Source organism: Setaria italica, chromosome V (genome assembly GCF_000263155.2).
Source record: "Setaria italica strain Yugu1 chromosome V, Setaria_italica_v2.0, whole genome shotgun sequence".
In the NCBI taxonomy this organism is placed as follows: Eukaryota; Viridiplantae; Streptophyta; class Magnoliopsida; order Poales; family Poaceae; genus Setaria; species Setaria italica.
This window is the reverse complement of record NC_028454.1, coordinates 34,169,642-34,185,828: the sequence shown is the minus strand read 5'-3', so window position 1 is coordinate 34,185,828 and position 16,187 is coordinate 34,169,642. Positions and strand designations below refer to the sequence as shown.

General features: G+C 42.9%; 1 protein-coding gene and 1 pseudogene across 1 annotated transcript; one reads left to right on the top strand and one right to left on the bottom strand.

The window, feature by feature from the left end:
* Positions 1-1,666: 1,666 nt before the first annotated feature.
* LOC101753826 (ABC transporter B family member 9) lies at positions 1,667-10,250 on the bottom strand. Its single transcript, XM_004969590.3, has 12 exons — positions 9,821-10,250; positions 7,024-7,078; positions 6,311-6,486; positions 5,933-6,154; positions 5,604-5,842; positions 4,935-5,460; positions 4,576-4,849; positions 3,811-4,450; positions 3,497-3,725; positions 3,079-3,345; positions 2,732-2,995; positions 1,667-2,425 (listed from the first exon to the last, which is right to left on the bottom strand). The coding sequence occupies exons 1-12, from the start codon at positions 10,109-10,111 to the stop codon at positions 1,781-1,783; spliced, it is 3,828 nt and encodes a 1,275-aa protein (XP_004969647.3). The 5' UTR covers positions 10,112-10,250; the 3' UTR covers positions 1,667-1,780.
* A 2,945-nt stretch (positions 10,251-13,195) lies between these two features.
* Positions 13,196-15,608, top strand: LOC111257352 (annotated as a pseudogene).
* The last annotated feature ends 579 nt before the right edge of the window (positions 15,609-16,187 follow it).

Here is a 16,187-nt window from a genome sequence, read left to right as displayed (position 1 = left end):
CCACCTTAACAAATCAAATCAACTATTACAATATGCAAAATCAAATATTAAAACATCACAAATTCTAAAGAGAGGGGCAATCAAAATTCAGAATAGAAATCCTAGAAAAGTGAATAAAATCCGCAACAAGAGAAACGAACAATTGAAACACATGAAATAAATACACGAAACATCTGGACTTTACCGTTGTCACATCCATATACCTCGATCTGATCTACTCTAATCAGACTGACTAGATGAGCGCTTGAGAAGAGGAGGGTGTGGACTGACGCGAAGGGTAACGGCTTGACGAAGAGAGCAATGCGGCGCGGCCTGGAGCTCCACTCGCCGCCCGCCTCCTCGTCCTGCAGCAGCGTCGCCCGCGCCTCCTCGGCCTGCACCATAATCCTCATCCTCCAGCCCGCACGACCAATCCCCGAGCCCAGTGCACCGTCCGAATCAAACGCCGCCACTACCTCGCTTCCGCATCTCAGCCCCGGGCCGCAGCCGCCCTTATCCTCCCTCCTCCCACGTCGTCCACTCTCCCCGGCCTGGCCGCCTTGATTTGGAACCCACGCGCTGTGGCAGAGGCGCGCGGAAGCAGCGTCACGGGGACACACGCGTCTGACGGTATCACCGAGACGTGCGTGGTAGGGAAAGAAGGAGGACAGCACGACGACGGCGTGGACGTGGTGGTGGACTGGGGGCTGTGGCCATGTGGGAGAGGCACGGGAAAAAATGAGAGGGAGAGGATAACCATTGTGCTGTGCGGTGGGGAAAGGTGGAGCTGTCAGAAGATGCCACGTAGCGTCCGGAGTCAAAAAAATTTATCGGAGTCTTCACCTTAGCATTACTCATTGATTTATTGAATCCATTGACGTTTGTGTTCTTCATCCGAGTGATCTGGTTGTGCCAGTAACGCTATGGGAAAGATGGAATCGCTGGCCCGCTGGCAGCTGCCCATTACTGGATCAACTCAACCTTCGTACTCCGTATCATATAGTATGTTATGTGTGGGACATAGGGAGAATCCGGTTTGCCTGATCTCGCTCCGGTCCCGAACCTAATTGTCTCGACCGAGTCAGAATCCTAAATATTATGACGATCGTCGATCGAGACGCCAGCAGTATATATCTGGACGCCGGACGGGACCTTGCTGCATCGATCCGCATTGCATTCGACTCCAACCGGCTCGTTCCGATCGAACGATCTGGGCAAGGAATTAGGTAGCCCCGTTTGATTCTTTAACCTTCATATCGAATGTCCAGATACTGTAAACATAGACTAATTACAAAATTAATTGCACAGATGGAGGTAAATTTGCGAGACAAATCTCTTAAACCTAATTAGTCTATGATTTGACAATGTGATGCTACAGTAAATATATGCTAATGATGGATTAATTAGACTTAATAGATTCATCTTGTGAATTAGCCTTCATCTGTGTAATTAGTTTTATAATTAGCTTATGTTTAGTCCTCCTAATTAGCCTCCGAATATTCGATGTGATATAAACTTTGGTCCGGACTAAAAATCCAAGTTAAGGATACGCCGCGGCGGTCCGGATCGTCCATGGCCGGTGGAGGAGATAATGGTGGCGGCCTCAAGCTCGCCGCCGCCGCGGAGACACGACGGACCACTCCGGCAAGGCAAGCCGGCGGTGCTATCTTTATTTGTTGCCCTGGAGTTTCGGACCAAAAATAGAAGTATGAATGGATAAATCATTAAATCTTATGTGGTTCTGTTTCCATTGCATAACTTGCTACTACCACAGACTGATTATCAAAGTCCCCACACGTCCTTATGCTGACTTCGAGTGTAGTTCTACCAGCGATGCGTAAACACCGCCCTTGATGCCCACAAGAGATTCATGCTTTCCCTTTTCAGCAACCTTACCATCTTTGATGACTGCAATGGTATCTGCTCCTTTAACTGTGGACAATCGGTGTGCCACGACAATGGTTGTCCTGCTGACCATCACTTGATCTAGCGCATCTTGAACGATGCGCTCCGCTTCAGCATCCAGGGCACTTGTGGCCTCGTCGAGTAGAAGTATTCTTGGGTCCTTCAGGATGGCCCTTGCAATAGCTACCCGTTGCTTCTGCCCACCAGAGAGCTGCGTTCCTCTCTCGCCGACGGTAGTGCTGTATCCCTGAGGCAAGCTAGATATGAACTCATGAGCATTGGCTGCCTTGGCGGCAGCAATAATCTCCTCCTCATTTACTTCTCCTTGTTTTCCGTATGCTATGTTGGCGTGAATTGTGTCGTTGAAAAGCACAGGTTCTTGGCTCACCAATCCCATTTGGTCTCTTAACCAACTCAGTTTTAGTTTTTTGAGCTCTGCTCCATCTAGTGAGATTGTGCCAGAATCTGGATCGTAGAATCGCTCCAGCAAAGCAATTATTGTTGACTTACCACTACCACTCTCTCCAACAAGTGCAACAGTCTGCATATCACAATTGGTTTCAAATCCATCAGTACAATTGTAGAGGAAAATACGAACACTAGGATTATTAATTTCCATTCTTTTTCATGGTCATTATCATAATAAAAACATTTAAAAAGAAGCAGGGCTTCTATACATTTAAAAAGACTGAAGATGAACTTGTCACTCAATACTTGAGCAAACGGCTATTCTATTTATAGCAATACCTGATATTCTCCCGTTACTGATGTTGAAATTAAGCTGTTCACACCACTATTTGTTTTCTGGAATAAGGGGAAACTATGACAAGCATCAAATTAACAGTACCTTTCTGGCTGGAATCCCCAAAGTAAAGTCGCTGAGCACTTGGACATCTGGGCGGAATGGGTATTTGAAGTTTACATGTCTGAAATCTAAATTGCCATCGACTTTTTCTAGCATTACACCCTCATCACTAATCGAGTTGATTTTAGGCTTCCTGTCTATGATAGCTAGTATGGAAACGGTGGATTCTTGGGCTTTTGTTGAATCTGTTGCCATTCCACTTGTTTGGGAAACTCCAAAAGCTGTGAAAATCAAAGCGAAGTAAACCTGCCAGTTACCAGATTTGGTCAGTTAGTCAACAAAATGTCCTTATGTAAATCAGTAAATGATGTCAAATGTGTATCCCTTACTCTGAAGACGTCTTTAAAAGTTGATTTGCCTTCATGTACAAACAGTGCACCAACATAGAAACAAAGAGCATATGCGAGATACATCATTAAGTTTGAGAAACTGAAACCAAGGCCTCCAACCGTTCCGCTTCGAATGCCCTGTTTCATTGAAGCTTCACATTTTTGAGTGTATGATGTAATTACTCTCTTCTCTGCACAGAAAGATGCTACGGTACGAATACTTCCAATTGCCTCAGTTACGACTTGACTTGCATCTTCACTCACCACCTGTTGCAATCAGTTGTTAGGAGAAACTTTTAATGTCATCGATTTATCTAAAAAAATTGCACATCTTCATCTACGGTGAAAAGTAATAGGAATTCTTTGCTTTAAAAAATGAAGACAATCATGTTCACAGAAGGAACTTGTAAATGTTCACCTTAGCATCTTCACTGAACCCTTTCAAGAATTTCACTTGAATATAATTTTGTGAGCCGACTACAGGAATCACACATATGACGATCAGTGTGAGTTTCCAGTCAGAAGCAAATGCTATGGAAAAACCCGCTATTACTGTTACTATGCACTGCACTAGTATGGCCAAGTTATCTCCAACGAGGCGTCGGATGTTCAAAGCATCAATATAGAGCCTGGCACCAAGTGCTCCACTGTAAAATGAAACCGTAAACTTGATGTCCAGGCAGTTGTAGAAATAAATTAAGAAACTTGATGTCTGCTGTTTAAGTAGCAAACCTGGAGTTTGCAGGGTCATCAAACCATGCAACTTCTTGATGCACTATGCTTTGGAAAGTCAAAGAGCGAACACGCTGAATAAGTTTCCCACCAGCCATCCCAAATAGAAAATATTCCAGTTGGATTGAAATCAAGGAAATGACTGCGAACAGAAGGCACATCAATGCCCAAAACCTAGAATCTTTCCGAAGTTGGTGTGGTGGATAGTAGAAAGTCCTTATACCACCAGACATCATTATACTGAACGATGGGAACAGAAGACCATGCACGAAGGCAGCTATAACAGCTAATAGGAGAACCGGTGCTTCTGGCTTATTCAGTTTAAATAGTCGTCTGATTGGTGCTTTCTTAGGGACCTTACTATCACCAGATTCTTCGTGTTCCTGTCTGTCTGTAATAACTTGTCTGTTCGGTTCATCAGATCCGGATAACCCATTGGAGTTTTTGAAGGAATGCTGCCCTCTGTTCCTGGGAGAATCTCTGGCTATTGATTGTTCCAAAGATAAACTTCTACTTTTGTATATTGAACCTGAACCTTCAGTATTTGGAACCCCATGCATTTCTTTAGTGTGTGCCTGTTGTAGCCTAATGAGTTGAGAATAAGCTCCATCAGGATCCTTAATCAACTCGTCATGGACACCTGTATGACATGCCAATTGGTGAACGGGTTCCAAGAAAATGGATTGAACTACCTCCAGTTCTTCACACTGGCTCATTGCTTCTAAGAAGAAACCCCAAAGTACTTGGTGTGGGAGAGTCGCTTACCTCGTTCAACTACTTTCCCTTGATGAACCACTGCTATGCAATCTGCGCTCCTGATGGTGCTCAGGCGGTGAGCAACAATGAGTGTAGTTCTCCCTACCATGATCCTATTTAGTGCTTCTTGGACTACCCTTTCAGACTCTACATCCAAAGCACTTGTAGCTTCATCCAAAAGAAGGATTTTTGGATTTTTAAGGATCGCTCTTGCAATGGCAATCCTTTGCTTCTGCCCCCCAGAAAGCTGAGCACCACGTTGGCCAACCATTGTCTCATACGCCTGTATGTTGTGGAAGACAAGACAAGATATTAATTGCCAGAAACTTGGGTTAGATACATAATTAAGTAGTGTTTCTTATAAGTACATTAGGCAGCTTTTCAATGAAGTTTGCTGCATTTGCAAGCTCAGCTGCTCTTTTGATCTCTTCAAGTGTAGCATCCGCTTTGCCGTAGGTTATGTTATCCTTGATGGAGGTCATAAAAAGCAACGGTTCTTGGCTGACAAGACTGATCTTTCCTCTTAACCAGTGGAGTTGCAGACTCTTGATGTTAACTCCATCTACCAACACTTCACCAGCCTGTGGGTCGTAAAATCTCTCCACCAGACTAATTACTGTTGACTTACCACTTCCACTCTGCCCAACTATAGCCATTGTGGTACCACTAGGTACTTGTAGGCACAAGCCATCAAGTATCAACTGCTCAGGCCTTGCAGGGTACCTAAAGAACACATCCTTGAGTTCAACATCTCCCTTGATATCTTCTAATACTATTCCAGAAGTGTCGGTGGTGTCAATATTTGGTTTTCTGTTGATGATTTCGAGCAACCTCTGTGCTGCGGACTTCCCTTCTGCAATTGCAGAAATAGATGGTGATGCGTTACCTATAGCCCTGTTCGAAATAACCAAACCTTAATATCAAAACTAAGTATTGGTTGTGTTAATTTATTGATTCGATTTCAAAGAAAGACTCAAACAGTAATTATTAGTTTACTATCATTCGTGACATCTGTAGCTCACAATTAGGAAACTCACATTGAACCGGTTAAAATCGCAAATACGACATTGATGACCTGCCCTCCAGTATATCCTTTGCCGATTATTAACTTGGCGCCATACCAGAAGGCTAGAGAGTAACTGCAGAAGACAACAAAAAATATGCAGCCTATTCCAAGACCTGTGACAATCCCTTCCGTGAGAGTAGCCTTGTATGCCTTTTTTATGTGATTGTTGTACATTGCAACTGCTTTCTTCTCACCATTGAAAGATACGACCTGTTTTTGAGATGTTAATGATATTAAACAGCCGCAAGTTCCTATTACCAGGATTCATTTAATATTTCAAAATCATTTAGAATCACCCACTGTTCTTATCGCTCCAATGGTTTGCTCGACAACGTTCCCTGCATCTCCATATGATTCTTGTCTCTTTCCAGATATTTGAGCTCGCAGTCGGGAGACAGTTGCAAAGGAAAGAATGCTTGGGGGTATGCACGCAAGCACAACAAGAGCCAGCATCCAGCCTCTTACGAATCCAATGATAAAGCCACCGACGAAGGTTGTCAAAAGCTGTATGTACTTCCCTACCTTAACATGAGAAGTCAGGCTTTTAGCGTCATACACAACACATTCCTTGTGTTCTAAACATGAAACACCATTGTGTTAAAAAAAGACCATTTACTGGAAATTAGATATATTATACTGCCAGTTTTTTTTTTTGTCAAACGAATAATGACTTCTTACCTTCTCTCCAAGGGCGTCTTGGATGAGAACGGTGTCCGCGGACATTCTAGAAGCTGCTTCCGCAGTCGTCATCTCCACGTCAAAGAATGCAATGTCTTGCCTCAGAACAGCTTCGAGGTATAACGATCGCAACCGCGTCGACTGCCTTTCTCCAGCCACCGTCCAACAGGACACCTCTGGAGCAGGTAAATGTTTCAGCCAATCGTTTTGGATTCTGCTAATCCAACTGAACAGATATCTCATCGTCAGATGCTACAAGGCCATTCTCTTTTCTCTACTTATTGGTTCAAATTTTAAGTAGAAAATTAGCCACATTTTATCTGATTGTAGTAAATCTCATGTCAATGTCAGATTCTTAGCAAATACTACTACAGTTGGTTGCGAACGCGGAATAGCCGGCAAGCATTCAATTGGTAGTGCCCATTCTTTTTACTCTTGGGACCATTATGAAATGTGAATGGGCTATGCTACAACAAAGAAAGTTTCTTTTTTCTTTGTTAGAGCTTTCACTGCTCTTATGACCCGACAAGAACGCCAGCTGCTGAACCTCCTATCTATGTACTACCTCCGTTCGTTTATATATGGCACTGACTTGCTCAAAATTAAACTGATCAACGCCATATATAAATGAAGTAGCTATTGTGCATCATAATCATATCATTCATTTTTTGCATGTATATGGTCCAAGCCCAAACATACATGCATTTACTTACGGAGAAAGGAAGCAACTGCTGTTCCGATTCCCAGATAGATGTAGTACATGACAACCTGGAGAAATTAAAACAACTGTTAGGTTTGCATTAAACCCTTGTGGATTTGTTTGGTACCTATGGGGATCAGCACTGTATATACATAGTGTATAGTACACTGTCACTGTATATATACGTAGTAGTATTTCAAGAGTTTTCGACGTCCGTGCTCCAAACATGGTGGGTACGGTGGTAGCCAAGCAAAGCGACGCTGGACACAGTCGCCTCGCTCCGAACAAAGTTGGACAGCTATCTTATCACGCACCGGATCAGACGAAATAAACTTAGAGGGCCTGGTTTACCGAACTAAAGTTTAGTCTCCTCGCATCGATCGAATGTTCTAATTAGAAATATTAAATATAAGTAATTACAAAACCAATTACATAAACGAAGGCTAATTCGCAAGACGAATATATTAAACCTAATTAGTCCATGATTTGACCACATGATGCTAAAGTAAATATGTGCTAATCATGGATTGATTAGGTTTAATAGATTCATCTCACGAATTAGTCACGGCTTATGCAATTAGTTTTATAATTAGTTCACGTTTAGTCCTTCTAATTGGTACCTATCGGTATTTTATACAGTAAATATGTGCTAATCATAGATTGATTAGGTTTAATAGATTCATCTCGCGAATTAGCCACGGCTTATGCAATTAGTTTTATAATTAGTTCACGTTTAGTCCTTCTAATTGGTATCTGTCGGTATTTTATACCCGGCAACCTACTGAGGAGGTATCTGAGGTATTAGATTGGTTGGTGAGGAATCGGCGATTCTGTAACTCGAAGGTAAAAGCGAGGACACAAGACACGAATTTATACAAGTTCGGGCAGCTAGAGTAGCGTAATACCCTACGTCCTTGGGTGTTGTGTAGCCTAGTTGTTGGCTATTGATGAGGGTTCTGGGCTACCGATCTAGGTACCTCTGTCCTCCTTTATATACTCCAGGGGGCAGGATTACTAGTCGGTTACAAGCAGGAGTCCTAGTAGGACTATATGGTATGAGCTCTAGTAGGATTACGGTGGAATTCTAGTAGGAGTCCGTCTTCTTCCTTCCTTGCAGGTACTAGGGGTCTATCCTCGACAGTATCCAAACATCTGATGTGATCCGAATTAAAAATTAACCTCCTGGTTCCACGGACTAAAGTTTAGTCCCTATCACATGGAATGTTTAGATACTAATTAGGAGTATTAAGACTAATTACAAAATAATTGCACAGATGGAGGCTAATTCGTGAGACGAATCTATTAAGCCTAATTAATTCATGATTAGTACATATTTACTGTAGTATCACATTGTCAAATCATGCACTAATTAAGCTTAATGGATTTGTCTTGCGAATTAGCCTCCGTGCAATTAGTTTTATAATTAGCTCATGTTTAGTCCTCCTAATTAGTATCTAAATATTTGTTGTGATAGGGACTAAATTTTAGTCCGTGGAACCAAACACCTCTAAGCCGGGCCGAACTGCTGGGCAAGTAGAGGGACCGAGTGTTATTTTTTGCTTGACTCTTTAAATTTGGGATAAATTTGGGATAGACGGTTGGTTAGAGGGTCTCTGGAGTTGCTCTCGTGGGTCATCAAGAAAGGGAAAAGGAAACTCCAGCAACTATATATTTTCAGGAGTATTAGTAATGATTTGAATGATGGAACTTGCCCCTTATTCATGAAAACTAAAAAGAAGACATTCGCCATCGATCCTGGGTCAACTCCGGCAACTTTATTCTTCGTAATAATGGAGTGTAAATATTCGTTCCGTCTGTGTGGAATTGGTTCTTGCCTTGTTCACAGGGGAGAAAAGGGGTAAACGTGGAGCTCCTTAGCTTTATCATGTCCCTTTCTTCCAAATAACTAAATCACATCAGCCTCGTCTCAGCCGTTTCTGTTTGGCTATTAATACGGCAAAATTAGATGTTGGATATGTCTATATTTCAGTATTTGGTATTTTTAGATGATAATATATTTTTTCTATAAACTTATAAAAGTTAGAGAAGCTTGACCTGAATTAGGACAAAACTAAAACATATATTTTGGAAAGTAGGTACAAGAATAAAATTTACTAACAGATGGCATGGGATCCGTTGGTCAAGTAGTGTGTTCTGATGCTTCGTGTGTCTATGCTAATTTCTAGATGGTCATATTTTCCTTTTTGTCAGAACAAATGGACATACATATATGTAATTTCCCATTCTATATATCTGATCAAAATAACATGATTCTCATGTCTGCAGCATCATACTCGGGTTTTTCCCTCGTTTTTCTCTTGAAAGGAGGAGAAGGCAAGCATCAAAGGCTTTTTAGGTGATAGTCCAACAATATCTAGCTTGTCCTACAGCCACGGTATGGCAAGCTGAAGACGTCAGGATTACCTTATATCTGTGCACAACAGTGTATATATATATATATTTTGCAACGTTTATTTTTTTCTTTTAAAATCTGTCATCGATGCCCTTTGCTGCCGATCCATGGGAGTTTGTTTCAACGTCAGGATTACTTCAGCAAAAAAGTGTTAGCTACCATGTGTGGATTTGAACCGTCATGAATGTCCAGCACCCGACCGGACGCCAGCCTCGGCCGTCGTCGTCCTCACCGGCACGTAACCACCGGGCACGCCATGAACGGGCCTGCCTCTGGCCGATGAGCTAGCGCGGCCATGGTAGGTAAGGTGGACACAGTAGACGAGCGTCGCGTGCATCTAGCTAGCTAACACCACCACCACAAATAACCTGGGGATAATGGATACGCACGCACGTACCTTGGTGACCCGGTGGAGGACCGTGGCGTCGTCGCCGGCGCCGAAGCACTCGATGACGGCCGAGAAGACGAGGGTCATGAGCGGCTCCGACATGCCGTTGGCCACCGCCGCCACCGTGCCGACCACCATCAGCGCCGCGTCGGTGCGGTCGGCGTACCGGAACATGCCTAGGGACGACGACGGCACCCTGGTCGTCGCCGTCGCCGTCGCCGCCGCCCCTGCGTTGTTGCGGCTTGACTCCTCCGTCGTCGTCTTGCCATCCTCACCCTCGTCTCTCGCTACCCCAGCCATGAAACCTGCTTACCCGACCGGACCCCTCTGTCTCTCTCTCTCCTCTCTTGTGTTAGTATTAATAGTAGTGGTGACTACTTATTTGCTGGCTAGTCTGGCCATCCCACCATACTACTTCCTGACGCGCTTGTCTGGTGGTGGTGTGGTGAGCAATGGAGACGGCGGGAGCGCATGGCCTGCTATATATGCGTACCTTCGTCGATCAGAAATTTAAGTATATGGTATCACGCAATGGTTTCCAATGACACTTTGATCAGCAATATCTACAAAATATGTTATCCTAAATGCAAGTAGTTGTATATTATGAAAGTATTTTCCACTATACGAATCTAGTAGCAATCAAATTTTAAGTTGTCAATCTAGATGAAATTTGAGGTGTTCATAATCAAAATCAATCAAAGATTTAAAAGTTTGAATTAGAACAAGTTTAGATGAATGGTTTAATTATGAGCAAATTACCCATCCTTCTCTCCTTTCCTATCAGCATAGTCTTTTGGTGGAATTAGTTTGTGCATGAAACTTAATATGATATAAAGCCGCATTGTTTCTGAGCCGCCATCGACCTAGAGTTTTTCCCTGTATCTTTTTATCAAGTTTTCTCTCTTTTCTTTTTATAATAGACCGGATGGGTGGTTTTCGGTAAATGAAAGAGTATAAGCTACCACTTATTACCATCAAGCAAGCTAACGTTGTTGGTAGCATGCATCTCCTCGGTGGATCCTGCTGTTTTTGGTAACATGCACCGGGGTCGGTGAGGATCCGGTGGTCAGCGGAGTAAGTTTTTATTCGTGTGGGTCAGCAAATATCCATACTAAGAGTGTCTGCAACAGTAGAAGCTAGTACTAGCTCTGAGAACTTTAATATGGAGGAGAGAAAGTAGTATTAAATATTGTGCAGTGAGAGAGAAGTACATCGGAAAGTGTTGAGACGCTAGTGTTTTCTTTTTTCCACTATTCAACAAATAAACTATTGATTCAGCTAGCTCTAAGCTAGATGATGAACGGCGCAATTTTACAAGCGTTAAAAAAAATCAGAAAAGTGTGAGAGGGAGCAAATGGAGCCAGAAAACAGAAACACACAACCATTAACGTTACGTGTAGAAGTATAAATTACGTTATCGTAGACACTAGTAATGATATATGGGGCTCGCCACTTATTCAGGTAAAATAAAAAGAATTCATCCACCATCATGTGCAATTATGGGTCAAAAAGGAAAGAAAGGGATGCGACCGCATGAACTTTATCCCTAGCAAAGAAAAGACTTGAAAAGATAGGAACAAATGCGGAGCTCCTTTTTTGACGTAGCGTTGCTTCTTGATGAACTTTCTACTACCTCTATTTCAGTTTACTTGTCACAGCCTTTCACTATAGAATATTTCTGTCCTTGTTTTACAAATACTACACTGGTAAAGTATATATTTCACAATAAATTTAATAATGTGAAAGTTCCAAGTGTTTATAAACAACCAGGGGCGGATCCAGCCAAGAGCTAGAGGGGGAGCTTAAGTCTTCTTCTTCCTCTTCCCCACATATTTTCTTTCTGCTTCTTCTCCCCCTCATATTTCTTCTCCCCTTGCTCCAATGGAAGCTGCAGCCCCCTCTGGATCCGCTACTGTAAATAACTATTAGTTTCAATTCACATTTATAAACTTATTCGGCACATAAAAACATGCATAATATTTAGCACACGGTGGTTAGCTATAAACAATAGCACGGAATGAATTTGAAGCTGGTCCACATGGAAATGTTATTCAGCTCGTCTGTAGTATCTCTAAATATAATGGCACAGAGCTGTGCTGCTCAATCATCGTTGTCACCTTGTTAGTTTCACGAGGGAGCTGTGTGATGATTTGGTGACTGGACGGTGAAAATGATCGAATAATGATATCAGATCAGATCAGCGTTGTCATCAAGGATGCGCAACTTTTAGGTGGACGCGTTATTTTTTAAAAAAAGGAATTGTTTCTGACCTAGCGACCATACACAGTCTAGTATTTAGATGAACACGTATGTTTCGTTGATTCACATGTGCTTCTGCGACGCATGTGCTTCTGCGACGTATTAATTTTTTAACGAACCGCATAAGGTAGTGCGACGTATTATTTAACCTCTGAAGTTAATCCTTTGCCGAGACAGGGGCACGAATGATGGTTGGTAAAGGTTATCCCTTCTGTTATAATGGTACACATCAAGTGTGTTTACCGGCCGGCCAATTATTACCAGCAGCGTAGGAAATGCGGATTAAGCGAGTGTATTGCTAGCCTTCACTATTTTAAGGTCTCGGAAATATGCGCATATTTATTCCCTTCTCGCGACAAGAAGAAAATGACCATCTTTGAATAATTCTATAGATGTGACCGAACAGAATGAGGGGTCCTAATTACTGTGTTGATGACAGTATACATTGCTGCGGGCAACGGCATCGCAAATTAGTGGCCAGAGGTTTTTGAAAAGACGAAAGAAGAACAAAGACGCGCGAGCAACTCGCATCAAAGAATTTCTCTCTTTTGTCGCAGAGAAGAGAGAAAGCACAAGGCAAAGCATCGGGCCAAGGAATTTTCACCTGTTGTTTTGTCAGGTGGGGCTGCTGCTGATGCAATCTTACGATGGCTAACCGTCCAGAATGGCATGCTGGAGAGGCCATGCACATGTTTACTGTAACATCACATTATCAAATCATGGATTAATCGTCTCGTAAATTAGTCTTCATCTGTACAATTGATTTTGTAATTAATCTATATTTAATACTTCTAATTAGTATCAGAACATTCCACGTAATAGGAGGACTAAGGAAGACATAATATCTGTCGGACCAACCACATGGACTTGCTTGACGCGCTGATCTGGTGATCTGGTCTATGACTAATTTCTCCTCGGTCGCGTTGCTTCTTCGGACGTAAAAGCTTACTCCAGCGAAAAGCATCAGTTGGCAGCACACACATCTGAATGTGAAAGGCCAAAGGACAGATCCGAGGAAAGGCTACCACAAGAGTCAATCATTCATTCGTGTCCAAAGAGATCGTCTTCAGAACCAACACGGATAGATTTTTGTCTGGTGAGCTGACAACATCAACCGTTCCTATCATGTACTACTGGTACCTTGGCTCCTGTCAGGCCGACTACCTCGATCGGGACCTGTGGGAGGTTGGTGTAGCCTAGCCTTTCTAGCGGTACGTCACTGCAGGAGTGCAGGCGTTGGATCAACGTCATTCCGTCCTAGTACTAGATCCGAGGCAGATATGAACTCGAGGAATTTCGGAATCATGGAGGGAGTAGTTCCTCTTTGAGCCCAGTGTTGTTGCCTGATGAAAAGGACTCATGCTTTGCGAATTGCAATATGGTTCCACAAATTCTCCGAGCAATAGACCCGTGTTTATTACCATGCCAATCATATCATTGCGAACACCTTCTGAGGTGTGACAATAATTGTTGAAAGAATTACCACGTATAATGTACTACCTCCATTCTTACGTGCTAGTCCATCAACTCGTGCTCCCGCACGAGCTAATTTTTTAAAAACTATTGTATTTAAAAATTATTTAGAAATTGAACTCCTAGCAAATAAATCAAAATTGTTTACCTACTACTCTCTCATTTTTTTCAATACTTCAACATAATACTTATATAGATGTGTACTTATCTTTTGTCGAACTGATTAATTTTTAATTAATAATTACTCTATACATTTTTTCATCCACATTCATACTTCTTTATTTTGTATCACACCTCCTTCTATTGTGTTTAGTATAAAAATCAATATTTTTCATCACTTCCTCACATACATATATAAATGGTCTACATGATGACACTCATCATGCGTATAAATCTTAACTTAGTATTTCTATACGAACAATGATATAAATAGGTAATTTAGAATCATATATTAGTTTACTTTTGGACATTTCTGTGTGATGCACGTGAAGATAATGGTTAAGATTTAGGTGCTACTTTATGTTATTTTTAATAATGACATACGTGGGTATAAATTTAGAATGACATTTTAAATTATGCTTTATAATGATATGCATGGGTAAATTTGATGAAGATTATAGAGTTACTTTAGATTATTTTTATAATGGGAGAGCTCGGTAATTTAAATATAGGTTTAAAGTTTATTTTAGAATATTTTCATAATGATAGCGGTGGATAATTTTTTAATAATATAATAGCCAATGACTATGATTATTAGAGTTTACAAGATTGATATTTGATGTTTCTAATTTTTGTGAGAATTTTTAGGATTTATTTTTTTAGCTTGTCTCGTGAAAACTAATGCGGCGTCTCCAATGGAAAAAAATGAGGTCACATTGCTACAATACTATTATCTTAAGCTACCTCTCATTTGTTAAATATTCAAACACAATACTTATATAAATATATACTCATTATCTTCATCCGATTGTAATGGATTTTAGTTATAATCTTTAAATTTTCAATTTGCATCATAGGTATGCGCTTAAATTTGTTTAATGGACCCTAAGTTTGAGTTACAATTTTAAATGGTGATACACGTCATGAGTATAAATCTTAATTATTATATCGTATATCAATAGTGTAAGAAATAGATGATTTAGAATCATATATTGATGTATATTTTTGAATAAGGTGATTCGATCCAATGTAGGGCTACTCATGTTATTTTTATAATAGCATATGCAAATTTAAGAGATTGCTTTAAGTATCTTTTAAAAATATTAAAGTGCGGTTGTTTCTTCCAACCCTTGTGGTTGTTTTGCAAAAAAGTTCCTCAACTTTTTCGTAATCAACCCGTAGTCCGTGGAATATGTCTTGACGATTTTTCAAAAAGTTCCCCAAACTTTACTGCAATTGGCCATCGAAGCTCCCGCGGCGTGCGCCTGCGCCACGTGCGGCGCGGACCGGTGCGCCCGCGGTGGCTGCGAGCTCCTTGCTGCGGCGGGGATCGGGTCGAACAGCGACAGCGATGATGGAGGGGAGTAGTCCGCGTCTGCGAGCCGTGCCGCCGTCGCGGGGGCGTGGGCAAGCTGCTGCGGTGGTGGAAAGGGAGGGTGAGCAAGTACCGCGGCGGCGGCCATGAGGCAAGTGGGCGGCGGAGATCCGCGACCCACATCATGTCGTGTGCAAGTGGCTCGGCACCTTCAACACCGCTGAGGACGCCACACACGCCTACGATATCGTCGCTGTCGAGTTCTGGGGCCGCCGCACCAAGCTCAACTTCCACTACAACGCGGCCCCCGCGCCCGCACCTTCCTAGGCGCCGACCTCAATGTACCACCTGCTGCAGCCGCTGCTCGAGAGCCTGCACGAGACCTGCGGGTTGAATGCATCCTCGGCGGTGCACGTGGCTCTTGCGACGGTGGCGCCGGCCGGGCAGCACGGCGCGAGGCCGGTGCCGAAGGAGCAGAACATCTAGGACGGGCTGAACGAGATCATGATGATGGTGATGGCAATTTCTAGCTGTCCATGCCATGATCGTCACATTCCCCTCTTATTTTCACTTTCGTTGCTTAGCAGATAATGGTGGTCAGCTACCCTCTGGTCTGTCGTCAATCACCAGCTATCCATCGCTTTCATACGGTTTTCCACTAGCTTTTGGGCTTTGACCACGCCTCCACACCCATACGAAACGACTAGCTAGAGTGATGTTGATCTACTGTCGCTCGACCTGGCAGCTGCTCACTCAGGCTGCATGTCCTACCTGCCACCTGGGCCTAAGGGGTGAAGGAGGGAGGAGAAAGAGGAAAGGAAATAAGGAGCTGAGTGCCTCCTTACAGTCAACCAAGTAGAGCCATATGCCAGCGAGGGCATGGCGCCAGGGAGGAGGGGTGCAGCGGCAGTCGGCGGGCAACGCAAATAGAGGCGGAGGCTGGGACCTCACACCCCCCTCTCAATGACGTCCATTCCCTTCAGATCCGGAACTAAGGCCTCCACATCTAGCAATTGAGGTATCGATTTTGCACTTGATTGGAATGATTTTGGAGTGGATTATAGAAGGGAGGTGGATGGAAACGAGAAGAAGAGGAGAATGCACTCCTGCTCATGGCGGCCAGAAGCACTGTGGCCTAGCGCTCGAAGCGAGAACGAGACTAGGCACGGG

Excerpts from the sequence above, each read along its gene's own strand:
- LOC101753826 (XM_004969590.3), bottom strand. The coding sequence starts at position 10,111 with ATGGCTGGGGTAGCGAGAGACGAGGGTGAGGATGGCAAGACGACGACG. Across the intron at positions 4,451-4,575 it reads AGGGAAAGTAGTTGAACGAG|GTGTCCATGACGAGTTGATT; the intron begins GTAAGCGACTCT and ends CATGTCATACAG. Across the intron at positions 2,996-3,078 it reads CTTTTAAAGACGTCTTCAGA|GTTTACTTCGCTTTGATTTT; the intron begins GTAAGGGATACA and ends GGTAACTGGCAG.